Genomic DNA, 15,882 nt, shown 5'->3' with positions numbered 1-15,882 from the left:
TGATCAATATTTTTGTTTCCATTTCGACAATTGTCTTAAAATGTACACATCTAGATAAACTGTGTGGTATTTTGGAGACGGATATCTCTAATGTACACAATAAACATGATGAAAATACATCCCTACATATCATTTTCATCATGTTAGTACAAGCCATATGGAATTCTCATTCTTCTTCCATAGAGAGCATAACATAATTGCTGCATGATCACAGGAATGAAAAGGTCCATCTCCTGTTCTATGGCAGTCTGTTTGACTGCTCTGTCAGAGTGGGCCAGATGTGTCCTCCTGGCTCTGCTCTACTCTAGGAGGTAGGCACTGTCTCTGAACCCATGAAGGAAAGGTCTGTGAGTGTTTGAATAATATTGTATGTTCGATAAATTATGTGAACAGTATGAAAAGTCTGTTTGAGAGTGGATACATTTCTCTGCCCACATCTATCAGCTTTATAGAAAACCAATGTGGGCGGAGCAACCATTTTGTTGTTTTTCAAATTGAGGACTGGGCCTTTAATACTGTAAATCTAGTGCATAGAAACAATACTAATATATGAATATGCATGACTAAGTATGGTGGCCCAGACTGGCCAAAAGAGGAAAGAAGTCTTTACCTGTTCCTGTCCCAGCTGTACCTTGCTCTGCTTAATGATGTTCTCTTTCTCCAGGAGCTCCTTCTGTTGCCGCTCAAAGTCCTCTTTGCCCTGAGGAGAAACAAGAGTGTGACTGAGGAGAAGACCAACCAAAGCAGCAGATTCAAACAGCAGAGGGTAGGTACACGTGTAATTCCCAATGCATAACCTGGGATACTATTCCTGCTACTCAGATTAGGATTGAAAACATAGTCCCTCTCATACAGTCCTACATGTTGATGCTCAGTAAAACATGTGTATGTTAGTTATTCCTTTCTAATCTATCTGTTGTCTTCCTGGATGAACAGATGGGACTACCCAACAGGCAGATACAGCCTGCCTTTACCCACTCTTAGAAAAAAGGGTTCCAAAAGGGTTCTTTGGCTGTCCACAAAGGAGAAGCCTTTTTGGTTCCAGGTAGAAACATTTTTGGTTCCAGGTATAACTCTTTTGGGTTCCATGTAGAACCCTCTGTGGAAAGATGTGAATCATTCTGCAGGAAGGGTCCTACATGGAACCCAAAGGGGTTCTACCTGGAACCAAAAAGGGTTCTTTAAAGGGTTCTCTTATGGGGGACAGCTGAAGAACCCTTTTAGATTGTAGATAGCACCTTTTTTATCTAAGAATGTACTGATAATGCAGCTAGCATGCTCAACACCACCTGATCAGCGTTTCCCTCAAAGGTTAAATATTGTGTCAACACACCTAAGACACTGTATAGGAATCTAGTGATTCACATCTAAACTCTCACGCATAGATCAGGGATTATATGGTGATGTGAGGGGCTAACATTTGACCTAGCTACCGTTTGTCTTACCATCTAAATTGAATGCTCGACTGTAAGTCGCTCTGGATAAGTGTCTGCTTAATGACCAACGTTTTATGTACAGTAAATGTAACATCTGTGTGGTAGGTCAGGCTAGAGTCAGAGTCAAACATACCTGCAGATGGACGTAGTCATAGTCCTCCATCCAGCTCTTCACACATTTCTCACTATTGTTCATGTTGCCTTTGTCTTGGTTGGAGGGCACAGGAAAGGGCTTGGTCTGGCCTACGTAGTTGTCGCTGTCCGAGGACGGGGAGGTGAGAGGATGGATAACGGCTTCCTCTGGCGTGCCCCCCCTGGGGTAGGAGGACCCATCCATGGTTGGCGCCCGCCTGAAGAGCAGCTCGGCGTTACCCCCCACGGAGGAGGCCAGCTGTTTGGCATCGTCGGGCACCGTCCTGGACACCATAAAGAAGCGGTCCAGGTTGTCACTCTTGATCTGGTGCTTGGTGCTGCTGGAGGTGGCCAGGGCGTTGAGGGCCCAGCCGCAGTTCTCCAGGCTCTGGTAGGTCTGCAGGATGATCTGCTGGGAGTCCTCCAGCCTTCCCAGCTGCCTCCTCAGCTTACTGTGCAGGCTGGGGTCCGACAGGGCTGTGGCGTTGGCCACAGCACCCCTGCCAAATACCACAAAGTCCGCCAGGGCCGCCCGCACCCTGTCCAGCACGGTGCGCACCTCGTTGGTGTGGCGCTCCATGAAGGGGTAAGTCCTCCAGTGGGAGGAGGAGGCCAGGGTCTGCAGGGCCCCCACAGAGGCCTCCACGGCCTGCTGCAGGCGGTACAGCCTCTGGACTGCCTGGTCCACATCTAGGGCCAGCCGGCCCTCAGCGCTGGAGACCGTGGAGGTGGAGGAGGTGGACATGGAGCTGCGTGTGGAGCCGGTGCTGGAGAAGGACAGGCGGTTCACCCCGTCTGTCATGTCCCCCAGAGCAGGTGGGATGTCATATACGCCCTGGCCCTTCCCCCTGTCCCTGTCCCTCTCCTGGGGGGTGGAGCGGTGCTGGGAGGGGGGCTGCTGCATCCCCCTGGGGATATCATACAGATCGCCACGAGGCCCCGCCCCTGAGAGCTGGTGGGCGGGGGGCGGCACATCGTAGATGCCTTCGTTGTCGCTGGCGACAGGGCGTTGGAGGTGGTGGGGTCCAATTGGCTCGGAGCTGGGGGGAAAGTCATAATTGGACTGGGGGGACGGGGAGGGTTTGGTGAGGGTGGGTGGGGGTACGTCGTAGATGCCCTCCTGTTGTTTGTGTTGTTTGAGAGGCTGGGGGAAATCGTAGTTCCCCTCCTGGAGGGCTGGGGTGTTCCGGCAGGGAGGCACAGAGTACACCTGTACGGAAAAGACAAGCGTTTGGTTGAGTGCCTCATAGACTACAGTATTTAAAAAAAAATGTTTTTAACCTTTATTTAACTAGGCAAGTCAGTTAAGAACAAATTCTTATTTACAATGACAGCCTACAGTAAGGAGGGGAGTAGACAGCGCATCAACCAGCATGCAACAATGAGTCATAGCTACAGAAATACAGCTTACCATATCAATAACAAACAAGCTTTGCACCACATTATTTCAATTAGATATTGAGGAACTTACAGAACTGACTGTTTCAGTTGATACTATATTTGCACACCTCAATGCTCAGTCTCCTATTCCTTCCCCATAACTCAGTATCAGCCTGAATATGGCAAAACGCACAAGCAATAAACATCTAGCATTGTCCTGACAGTGTGGAATATGGATTGTGACGTAAATGGCACGTAGCGTGAAAGCGGAGCTGGATAAATAAAAAGAGTGGGCTGTAAGTGATTTCAGTCAGCCTTGAAATCTGCTCCTCACTGCGAGACAGCCCGAACCCAACCGTAATTAGGAGCGACGCAAATAACGGGTTCCCACATATTTCACGTTATTACAAACAAACTGATGGCCCTAAGCCTTGGCTGGGCCTAGAACACTGTATCCAGGGTGTAATGTAAAATGGGCCAGGCTACATCCCAAATGGCACCCTATTCCCTACAAAGTGCACTACTTTTGACCAGAGCCCTATGGGGCCTGGATAAAAGTAGTGCACTATATAGGGAATAGGGTGCCATTTGGGATATATCCCCAGAGACGTAATAATTTAGTCCTTGACTTGCCTGCTGGAGTGTTAACAGACAGAGAGAACGCTACTCAGCGAGTTTTGCTTGAACACTATTGGCAGGCAACGCTTTCATTTAGGGAACCACGAAAATGTCATAAATATGATAATTTGACATATTATTCATTTATTACCAGGCAATTAAGAGGGATACTAGGGCATGTATCAATAAATAAACAGTACAATTTTCCGGACCTAAATGGCTACTGCTTCCTTTTGACTTTATTACAATGTAGAATGACCAGGTTATAAACCTTCTATATGTGGTCTCAGCGTGGGTAGTGTTTCTCTGTGTAGTTTGAGTGGTCTCAGACATACCCTTTGCGTAGAGGGAGGGATATCGTAAACCCCTTGTGTGCGGGGGTCCATCTGAGTGGATTGGGGAACATCATAGACTCCTCCTTGGGACGGAGAATTGCAATGTTGTCCAGGATAAGGCGATCCCATAATTTTCCCAGGAGGAATGTCATACACCTGGAAAACAGAGTGACATTCCCAAATCAGCATACCATAGATTACATTGAATGGCAGAAATAGCAAAGTAAAACACTGAGGCTGTGTCTCAAATGGCTCCCTGTTCCTTATATAGTGCACTATTTTTGGCCAGGGCCCTGGGGTGCCATGTCAGACAAAGCCTCAGTGTTTCATACAAAGTAGCTAACTGCATAGAGAATAGGGTGCCATTTTAGATTTTCCCTGATGGATTGACATAAGAATTTCTATGTTATGTGTAGAGGTAGAGACACTTACCCCCTGTGGTCTCATGGGAGGAACGTCATAGAGGTCCTGTTGGGTGTGCTGACCAGGGCTGTAGGCGTACGACTGTCCCACTTGTGTTGGGGTCACCACCTGTCCACACCAGGACACACACAAGAAACAACACTAGGGACCTCTGTCTTGACAACTGGTTCATGACAGTTCCACAACAGTGATAGTCTTACAAATTACACATAGTACACACAATTCCCCTCATACGTCCTATGACTTGTTACTGCAGGCCCTGAGTCATTCTGACTAATAGTTGGCTCCCATAATTGGTTTGTATTCATTAGTGCACAATGGAATGGCAAGCGAAAACCAGCGTTTCTTATTGGAAATGTTCAGGTAGTCCCTCCCTGGACTCCCTTTAAGTATTCTTCTGTTTGGTGCCGAGTGAATATGACCCTGTTCTCTCTGGGTACATCCCAAATGGAAACCTATTCCCAATAGGTTGCTATTTGGGATGCAGCCACGGAACCGTGAAGTAGGGGACTGAGCTGTCATGAGGTGTGGTGTTGCGAGAGAACAGACGTCCCAGAAACATGGGTGTCACGTTGGCTCCTCAGGAGAAGGGAGGCGAGAAAGAAAGGAACAGACCGCTTTTTCCTCCCTTTCCATCACTTTTTCACTCGTGTCACATTCCTCCACCTCTCTCTTTCCCGTAAGTGTTAATCACCCTCCCAATCTCTCTTTCTCCCTCCCATACCTCTGTCAGTTCTCTACTCTTACCCTGTATATCCCAGCCTTCCGAGCTCCAGACTTCCTCGCTGTGTCAGACAGACAAAAGAATGTACGGAATGCTCTTCCCCCTTCCCTGTATCCCGCTACCCCCTCCTCTCTCTCCCTGTCCCTTCCTCCCCCTCCATAGACACACCACCATCACCACACTGGAACATGCAGGGTTCACTGACAGGGCTGGAAAATGGGAACCATACGTATGGCTTCCTGTTGTAAAGACAGAAAGACTCCAGGGAGGTAGCGAGAGGCTGCTTCCCAAATAGAACCCTATTTCATAGGGCTCTGGTCAAAAGTAATGCACTATATATTGGGAAAAGGGTGCCATTTGGAATGCACAGAGGCTACACTGAGATCTCTATGGTCTCTTCTTTAGTCCCTGTGTAGCCTTCCTAATACCTCCTCTTTTTGAGAAGTTATGAGCTGAATGATGGCATCCATAACCCCAGCATTAGACCCCATCCATCCACCAGACTAAGATGAATGTCTCTGTGGAGAGAGAGAGAAAGAAAGAGAGAGAGACTGAGAGAGAAAGAGAGAGAGAGACAGAGAGAGATACAGAGAATGAAAGAAAGAGAGAGGTATAGATAGATACAGAGAGAGATATATCTCATCCTCGAATATACAAGGTTTGAGGTCATCTGCCATTGGCCTAAAGAGCAGGGACCCAGACTTCATCAAAGAAACATGGTTATAAAGGAGACAGATCCAATGGTTGCCCTCTAGGTTACAAAGATATGGTAGTCCCATCCACAAAACGACATGGTATGAAACAGAGAAGAGACTCTGAGGTATGCGAATTTGGTATAAAGCAGACTTAACCCACTCTATTAAATTAGTCAAAACAGGAACATTTTACATCTGGCTAGAAATTAATAAGGAAATGATCTCAACAGAGAAACAGTTCCTTATGTGTGCTACCTATATCACCCCAATAGAATCCCCATACTTTAACGATGACAGCTTCTCCATCCTAGAGGGGGAGATCAACAATTTCCAGGCCCATGGACATGTGCTAGTCTGTGGCAACCTAAATGCCAGAACTGGACAAGAACCTGACACCCTCAGCACACAGGGGGACAAACACCTACCTGGAGGTGACAGCCTTCCCTCCCCATATGCACCCTTAGACACAACTACGACTACATAACCAACAAAAACGGGTCACAACTCCTGCAGCTCTGTCGGATGCTGGGTACGTACATAATCAATGGTAGGCTTCGAGGGGACTCCTACGGTAGGTACACCTATAGCTCATATAGTACTGTAGACTAATTTATTGCTGACCTCAACCCAGAGTCTCTTAGAGCATTCACAGTCAGTCCATTGACACTCCTATCAGATCACAGCAAAATAACACTCTACTTGAACAGAGCTATGCTTAATCATGAGGCATCAAAGCCAAAGGAAATGAATAATATTAAGAAATGCTATAAATGGAAGGAAAGTAGTGTGGAAATCTACCAAAACAACAATTAGGCAACAGCAAATTCAATCCCTTCTAGACAATTTCCTGGACAAAATGTTTCACTGTAAAACTTGGCAGTAGAAAACCTGAACAGTATATTTGACATCTCAGCTTCCCTATCAAATCAAAACATTTCAAGCAGACAATCTAAGAAAATTAACAACAATGACAAGTGGTTTGATGAAGAATGAAAAAACTTAAGAAAGAAATTGATAAACCGATCCAACCAAAAACATAGAGACCCAGAAAACCTGAGCCTACACCTTCACAGCACGTCAGAAATCAGCTCAATGTAATTGAAGAATCCATAGAATGTAACCCCTTCTGGGAAAATTGGAAAACTCTAAACAAACCACAACACGAAGAGTTATCTATCCAAAATGGAGATGTATGGGTAAACCACTTCTCCAATATTTTGGGCTCTATAAACATAGAACAAACAGCAAAAACATATACATGATCAAATACAAATCTTACAATCAACTATTAAAGACTACCAGAACCCACTGGATTCTCCAATTACATTGAATGGACTACAGGACAAAATACAAACCCTCCAACCCAAAAAGCCTTGTGGGGTTGATGGTATCCTCAATTAAATGATAAAATATACAGACCACAAATTCCAATTGGCTATACTTAAACTCTTTAACATCATCCTCAGCTCTGGCGTATTTCCCAATATTTGGAACCAAGGACTGATCACCCCAATCCACAAACGTGGAGACAAAATTGACCCCAATAAGTACTGTGGGATATGCGTCAACAGCAACCTCGAGAAAATCCCCTGCATTATCATTAACAGCAGACTCGTACATTTCCTCAGCGAGAACAATGTACTGAGCAAATGTTAAATTGGATTTTTACCAAATTACCGTATAACAGACCACGTATTCACCATGCACACCCTAATTGACAAACAAACAAAAACAAAGGCAAAGCCTTCTCATGCTTTGTTGATTTCAAAAAAGCTATAGAATCAATTTGGCATGAGGGCCTGCTAAACAAATTGATGGAAGTGGTTTTGGGGGAAAAACATACAACATTATAAAATCCATGTACACAAACAACAAGTGTGTGGTTAAAATTGGCATGAAACACACACATTTCTTTTCACAGGGCCGGGGGGTGAGACAGGGATAAGCAGCTTGAGCCCCACCCTCTTCAACATATATATCAACGAATTGGCAAGAGCACTAAATCAGTCTGCAGCACCAGGTCTCACCCTACTAGAATCTGACGTGAAATGTCTACTGTTTGCTGATGATCTGGTGCTTCTGTCCCCAACCAATGAGGGCCTACAGCAGCACCTAGATCTTCTGCACAGATTCTGTCAGACCCGGGCCCTGACAGTAAATCTCAGTAAGACAAAAACAATGGTGTTCCAAAAAAGATCCAGTTGCCAGGACCACGAATACAAATTCCATCTCGACACCGTTGGCCTAGAGCACACAAAAAACGATACATACCTCGGCCTAAACATCAGTGCCACAGATAACTTCCACAAAGCTTTGAACGATCTGAGGGACAAGGCAAGAAGGGCCTTCTATACCATCAAAAGGAACATAAAATTCAACATACCAATTAGGATCTGGTTAAAAATACTTGAATCAGTTATAGAACCCATTGCCCTTTATGGTTGTGAGGTCTGGGGTCCGCTCACCAGCCAAGAATTCACAAAATGGGACAAACACCAAATTGAGACTCTGCATGCAGAATTCTGCAAAAATATCCTCCGTTTACAACGTAAAACACCAAATAATGCATGCAGAGCAGAATTAGGCCGATACCCGCTAATGATCAAAATCTAGAAAAGAGCCATTAAATTCTACAACCACCTAAAAGGAAGTGATTCCCAAACCTTCCATAACAGAATGGAAGTGATTCCCAAACCTTCCATGGCAGAATACCTGACCACTGTGACTGACCCAAAATTAAGGAAATATTGACTATGTTCCGACAGTGAGCATAGCCTTGCTATTGAGAAAGGCCGCACTGGCAGAACTGGCAGTCAAGGGAAGACAGGCTATGTGCACACTGCCCACAAAATGAGGTGGAAACTGAGCTGCACTTCCTAACATCCTGCCAAATGTATGACCATATCAGATTACACAGACCCACAAAGAATTTGAAAACAAATCAATTTTTGATAAACTCCCATATGTATTGGTTGAAATACCACAGTGTGCAATCACAGCAACAAGATGTGTGACCTGTTGCCACAAGAAAAGGGCAACCAGTGAAGAACAAACACAATTGTAAATGCAACCCATATTTATGTTTATTTATTTTTGTTACATCTGCCCCTGCCACACCCTCTACTTCTCATCCTGTGTCTCCCTATCCTGCTGCCATTCCCCCAGTGTTATCTCCCTCTTTCTCTATGTGTGGGTGCATGTGATTGTGTGAGTGGAGACAGGTGTGCTGGAGGCAGAGCAGATCCCCACCAGCTGCAACCTGTTTCATAATCAAGACCTCTACAAATACTCAACCCTGCCACTTCCACGCTGCCAGATTGTAATCTCTGATCATTCCGTCCGCTCTGCCTCTGGCCCCTGTCCCTCGTCTCGTCAGTCCTGCTTCCCTGCCCTGGACCCCCACTCTACGGCTTCCTTGGATTCCGCTCTGGACCTGCTTACCCTGCCCTCGCTCCCCTTGCCCCAGCCTCAGTCCTTGTTTCCCTGCTACCTGCCCGAGGCTCCTCTGGCCACCCCATCTTCCCCCCGCTGTTCAATAAATACCTTAGTTACCTTATCCCTGTCTCCTCATCTGAGTCTGCACTTGGGTTCACTTGCTCCGCCCCGCTTATCAATTTTTCCTTTTGTACTTTAACTATTTGCACATCGTTTCAACACTGTATATAGACATAATATGACATTTGAAATGTCTATATTCTTTTGGAACTTGTGGGTGTAATATTTACTGTTTTTTACTTTTTATTATTTATTTCACTTTTGTTTATCCATTTCACTTGCATTGGCAATGTAAACATATGTTTCCCATAGAGGGAGGGAGGGAGAGAGTGAGGGAGGGAGAGATCTGTAAATACCCTCCCAGTGTGATTTAAGGTGCTCATTGTTGGCATTCCAATCCATACATACAGTTGAAGTCAGAAGTTTACATACACCTTAGCCAAATACATTTAAACTCAGTTTTTCACAATTCTTGACATTTAATCATGGTAAAAATTCCCTGTCTAAGGTCAGTTAGGATCACCACTTTATTTTAAGAATGTGAAATGTCAGAATAATAGTAGAGAGAATGATTTATTTCAGTTTTTATTTCTTTCATCACAATCCCAGTGGGTCAGAAGTTTACATACACTCAATTAGTATTTGGTAGCATTGCCTTTAAATTGTTTAACTTGGGTCAAACGTTTCAGGTAGCCTTCCACAAGCTTCCCACAATAAGTTGGGTGAATTTTGGCCCATTCCTCCTGACAGAGTTGGTGTAACTGAGTCAGGTTTGTAGGCATCCTTGCTCGCACGCACTTTTTCAGTTCTGCCCACAACATTTTCTATAGGATTGAGGTCAGGGCTTTGTGATGGCCACACCAATACCTTGACTTTGTTGTCCTTAAGTCATTTTGCCACAACTTTGGAAGTATGCTTGGGGTCAATGTCCATTTGGATGACCCATTTGCGACCAAGCTTTAACTTTCTGACTGATGTCTTGAGATGTTGCTTCAATATATCCACATCATTTTCCTACCTCATGATGCCATCTATTTTGTGAAGTGCACCAGTCCCTCCTGCAGTAAAACACCCCCGCAACATGATGCTGCCACGGATGGGATGGTGTTCTTCGGCTTGCAAGCATCCCCCTTTTTGCTCCAAACATAACGATGGTCATTATGGCCAAACAGTTCTATTTTTGTTCCACCAGACCAGAGGACATTTCTCCAAAAAGGACAATCTTTGTCCCCATGTGCAGTTGCAAACCGTAGTCTGGCCTTTTAATGGCGGTTTTGGAGCAGTGGTTTCTTCCTTGCTGAGCAACCTTTCAGGTCATGTCGATAAAGGACTCGTTTTACTGTGGATATAGATACTTTTGTACCTGTTTCCTCCAGCATCTTCACAAGGTCCTTTGCTGTTGTTCTGGGATTGATTTGCACTTTTCGCACCAAAGTACGTTCATCTCTAGGAGACAGAACGCGTCTCCTTCCTGAGCGGTATGACGGCTGCGTGGTCCCATGAATTTAAACTTGCGTACTATTGTTTATAAAGACGAACGTTGTACCTTCAGGCGTTTGGAAATTGCTCCCAAGGATGAACCAGACTTGTGGAGGTCTACAATGTTTTTTCTGAGGTCTTGGCTGATTTCTTTTGATTTTCCCATGATGTCAAGCAAAGAGGCACTGAGTTTGAAGGTAGGCCTTGAAATACATCCACAGGTACACCTCCAATTGACTCAAATTACGTCAATTAGCCTATCAGAGGCTTCTAAAGCCATGACATCATTATCTGGAATGTTCCAAGCTGTTTAAAGGCACAGTCAACTTAGTGTATGTAATCTTGTGACCCACTGGAATTGTGATACAGTGAATTATAAGTGAAATAATCTGTCTGTAAACAATTGTTGGAAAAATTACTTGGGTCATGCACAAAGTAGATGTCCTAACCGAATTGCCAAAACTATAGTTTGTTGACAAGAAATTTGTGGAGTGGTTGAACAACAAGTTTTAATGACTCCAACCTAAGTGCATGTAAACTTCCGACTTCAACTGTACATCACCCTGTAGGACCTACAGACTAAACTTTTACTCACTACAGGTTAGTGTGAGTCAACCAAGCTATGACAGACTGAAAAAAGCCATGATCCTATTACTAAGTCTAGGCATGGGAACCAATAGCCATGCTACATTCTATTCTTCTCACACACACACGTGTATCTTTGATTGGGTACAAGCTCCCAGGGCATGTGTAACCAGACACACCAGCATAGCTTCCCTTCACACAACAACAAAGGAAAGTCCTGGACTAAAAGGTCCTTGTTGCTTTCTCTGTAGTTCCTATACTCCCTGTGGCGTGGCTTTGTGTGGGAAAGTTGCAGTGAATGTGCATTGCACAAAAGGAGATCTCTGTTTTTGAGTTACCCTCTCTCACACACAGTCCAGAGATGGCTAACATGGTACCTATGAAAGCCAGAAAACCACAGTGACCAATCTGGCTACTCAACAGGTACATGTCAGGCTATGTCCCGAATGGCACCCTATCCATTTTGTAGTGCACTACTTTTGACCAGAGCTTTTTGGGCCCTGGTCAAAACAAGTAGTGCACTATAAAGGGAATAGGTTGCCATTCCTTGATGCAGACAGCCACTCTCTACTCCACTCTTCCCATAACGGGGTCTTGTCATTCACTGCCAGACAAACACTGCTCATTTATTTCCCATCTTCACCCACTGTTTACCCAGCAGGCTTTGCCGCTGCGGCGGGCTCTGCCGGGGTACTTGGCGCTCCTAATGGTGGTTGGGTAAATATTGACCTGACTGGTTCCTTTACGGGGATGGGCAGGCGGACGGCGGCATCAGAAAATAGAGTCTTGGTGGGTGAGTGCTGATGACATCATATATGCCAGGGGACTGGGTAAATACTTGTTCCCACTCAGGTGATGAGATCTGTCCCAAATGGCACCCTATTCCCTATATACAATAGTACACTACTTTTGACCAGAGCCCATAGGGAATTGGGTTTCGTTTGGGATGCAGACAGAATCCACCTAAAGAGCCTATCATGGATTAGTCACACAGGACTGTGGGTGACTACAGAAGGATCAGGTTCAAAAATGTGTCCCCAAGGTGCTGCATGCATTGTTGAGATAGAACAACCCAGTACTGAGTGACTCATTATTCTTTCAGCCCACACCACATTTACTTTAATGTGCTGACAGATTCTAGCTGGGACAGGTTGGTTTTTTCCCCGCATATGATTTCAGTGGTAGTCATCGTGTCATGTTGCCAACAATGACTTCATGGGTTTGATAAATACATACATAGCCTAGTATTTTAAGTAGATTTAAAATGTAATTGTCAACTGTTCACTACGACTTTGACCTTTATAAGTTAACCCTGCATTGTGATGACAGTGCTGCTTCAGCTCTGAAAGAAAGCTAGTTTGAGTGTGAATGTTTGTGTAGGTTTGTGTGTGTGAACACTGGAAGGTGTGAGCATAGGTGCAGAAAGGCGCACTAGGTTGTCATTTCACACCGTTTCATTGCTCATTCACATGCTGATGACTTGATGACACATGTCAACGGTGGCCAGATCACCCTAATGGTGACAATCATATTGCCAGGCAGCCATTGACCCCTGTTAGAACTGGATGGAGTGATTCCATCCATCCATTCCCCCCTATATCGCCATCCTTGTCCTGACATCACCACTGTGCCCTTACCCACTCCTCAGTGTGTGTGTGTATGTGTGTGTGTGTGGCTGCTGCTGACACAGTAAAGCCACCATTCTCTCATATAACTTCCCCGCCCCCACCCCTCCTTCATCCCCCTTCATCTATCCCTTCACCCCCCATCTTCTCATTAGCAATTGTCAACACAATGGTGTTGTTTCAGCTTTCAGTCACTGAGGGTGGGCAGAAGCCACACAGGGAGCCATGTCAGTACCAGGGAAATTCAATCTGTTGCCACCCAATACACATTATTAATGATATGACTAATAGCGTGTAAGAGAGTGGCATTAGTGATGTTATTCTTCGTAAGTGTCACTCAAAAAGGAAGGGGTGTGGCAGAGTTCCTATAATAGCATTTCAAGAGGGCACCTTGGTTTACAGAGGGCACCTGCCGTGCTGAATCATGGGTAGCGTCCCAAATGACACCCTATTCCCTACATAGTGCCCTGGTCAAAAGTAGTGCACTACATAGGGAATAGGGTACCATTTGGGATGCTACCCTTGTCCTCTTGGTTTCAAGGGGGCACCTGCGGTTGCTGACTCACAGTCATATAGCTTTACAGTGTTATTATAGGTTATTTCTCATCAACGTTCACTTCAGATGAACACTAATGTTCCCTTCCACAGCTCAGAGCGACGGTGGCCTATATAACATGGCAAACTAATTAATGCAGGTAATTAAGTGGCCAATCCCACGAGGCCTCGATCAGCCATCTCCATGATGACGATGTGACCATGTGGTCAAAGCCAAGTAAAGATTGGGCATTACCAGGGGCGTTAAAAGAGCCCTCACACACACACTTATGCACACACACTCACTGATTCCATCGCTAATAAGGATAATCTTTTATTCCCTCTGATCAAAGACTTTGTTAATCTCAAAATGGGCAGAAATTATACTAATAGGGGTAGTTTTAATGATGGAACGGCCATTTTCTGTTTACTTTCCAGGAATTTATTCATTATTAAGATGTCCTTTTTGATTTGTGAGAAAGTGAAAAAGCGGGGAGAAGGGAGACGTAGAATGTGACCTACTAGCTGTCCCTGTCAGCATAGATTTTAAACCGGGAAAAATGGAAGTTACCTTTCAGACAAGCATTTCCTGTCCTCCCTTTCTCCCTCCACACTTTCTCTCCACTTTCTTACTCCTTGGCACTGCAGAAAGAGCTTTTTGTCTCTCTCTCTCTATCTATCTCTGTTGGTGTGCGGATGATGGACACCAACACCAACATGGACACCAATTCCCTTTGATACAATGGGATTTATGACCTTGCCCTGGGTCAAATTACACAGGCCAGTGATTTGTCACCGCGGCGACAATAGAGAGCAGACACATGTCTAAAGGAGGGAGCGCCACAGGAAGGAATAATTCATTTCCCACACATGATTAGAGAGAGAAAATACTTCTGCGTCCCAAATGGCACCCTATTCCATACTAGAGTGCACTACTTTTGATCAGGGCCAATAGGGCTCTGGTCAAAAGTAGTCAAGCAATGTCTTGCAAACCTCACAAACAAGCCATTTATTGGAGCTTGACCTGGTTACCTCCACTCTAACGGCCAACTCAGTTACCCAAGCAGTTCACTTCCTCAATCCTCTGTGACTTGTGGGAGTTTATTAACTCAGTCGCACTGTGTGTCACGATCGTCGTAAGAAGCGGACCAAAGCGCGGCGTGGTTTGAATACATTCTTCTATATTTAATGAAGAACACTTAAACAAAAAACAACAAAACGAATAAGACGAACGTGACCGCTAATATAAACACTGTGCTAACATGCAACATAACATAGACAATAACCCACAACCCACAATACAAAACAGGCTACCTAAATATGGTTCCCAATCAGATACAACGCAAAACACCTGTCTCTGATTGAGAACCATATCAGGCCAAACACATAGAAATAGACAACATAGAAATACAAACATAGACTGCCCACCCCAACTCACACCCTGACCATACAAAACAAAAGACAAAACAAAGGAACTAAGGTCAGAACGTGACACTGTGTTTTTTACTGTTGATCACAGTCCACATCAGCGAATGATAGGATCTCTACGTGGGTATAAGACAGACACAGGAAGTGGCCATAGAAGGAGCGAGCCTTGTCTTGCTGAGGCAGGATGTGAGGAAGAGGCCTGGTAGGAGTAGATAAGAGGCTCGGCGGGGCCTTGAACAGAGAGAGAAACAGACGCACCTTTGAGAATCAGAAGAACCAGGGCCAGTGACTGATGATAAAACTGCCATCTAACACCAGTGTGACAAAGGGTGGTGCAAGGCAACTCCTGGCCTCTGTGAGGGGCTCTTTGTGTGGCAGAGAGCCCCATGGATGGCTCCCAGCTTCGGGCCAGCTCTGGGCCAACACTGGGGCCTTGAATGGGGCAGCTGTGGTTGGGGCGCTTTAGCTCACCCTCTCTGAAGGGTTACACAAGGACAGGCAGCCAGGGCCGCAGCATCAAACTGAGTAGCCAGAGAGAGCTAGCTAGAGCCAGTGCCAAACCTCAGTGTGCATTTATATACCAAAGCCCTACGTCACATGAATATAAAATAACCAGTCGCCAATCTGAAATTTCACAGCGGGGTTGGCATGCTAGACACACACATGCACACATACACACACACACACAAACAATTAGTTGCGTTTATCCGGATCCCTATGAGCTTCTGCACATGCAGCAGCTACTCTTCCTGGGGTCCACATAAAATGTACAAATGCATGTCAGAACAGTACAGAACAGTTATAGACAAGAAAAACAGATATTACATTTAATTCAAAATAATAAAAAAAGTTAGATATAGGAATGACACCAAGAGACAACAAAAATACTATTTACACACTATTTATATATACATATTCATATTCTTAAATACAGTACAGTTAAATAGATCTTTAGAGAGAGGAGAGGCGCTGTGGTACAACATGTTTATTATC

General features: G+C 45.0%; 1 protein-coding gene across 1 annotated transcript in view; it reads right to left on the bottom strand.

The window, feature by feature from the left end:
- The window catches only part of LOC120027354 (enhancer of filamentation 1-like), a 44,023-nt gene that overhangs the window by 1,122 nt on the left and 27,019 nt on the right, over positions 1 to 15,882 (bottom strand). The window contains exons 3-6 of the mRNA XM_038972268.1: positions 4,334 to 4,432; positions 3,902 to 4,057; positions 1,570 to 2,778; positions 611 to 700 (exon numbers count right to left, since the gene is read on the bottom strand). Of these exons, the coding sequence (XP_038828196.1) occupies positions 611 to 700; positions 1,570 to 2,778; positions 3,902 to 4,057; positions 4,334 to 4,432 (1,554 nt within the window). The remainder of the gene's footprint in view (positions 1 to 610; positions 701 to 1,569; positions 2,779 to 3,901; positions 4,058 to 4,333; positions 4,433 to 15,882) is intronic.

The sequence above is a fragment of the Salvelinus namaycush genome, chromosome 32 (genome assembly GCF_016432855.1).
Source record: "Salvelinus namaycush isolate Seneca chromosome 32, SaNama_1.0, whole genome shotgun sequence".
Taxonomy (NCBI): domain Eukaryota; kingdom Metazoa; phylum Chordata; class Actinopteri; order Salmoniformes; family Salmonidae; genus Salvelinus; species Salvelinus namaycush.
This window is presented reverse-complemented; position numbering and strand designations above follow the sequence as displayed.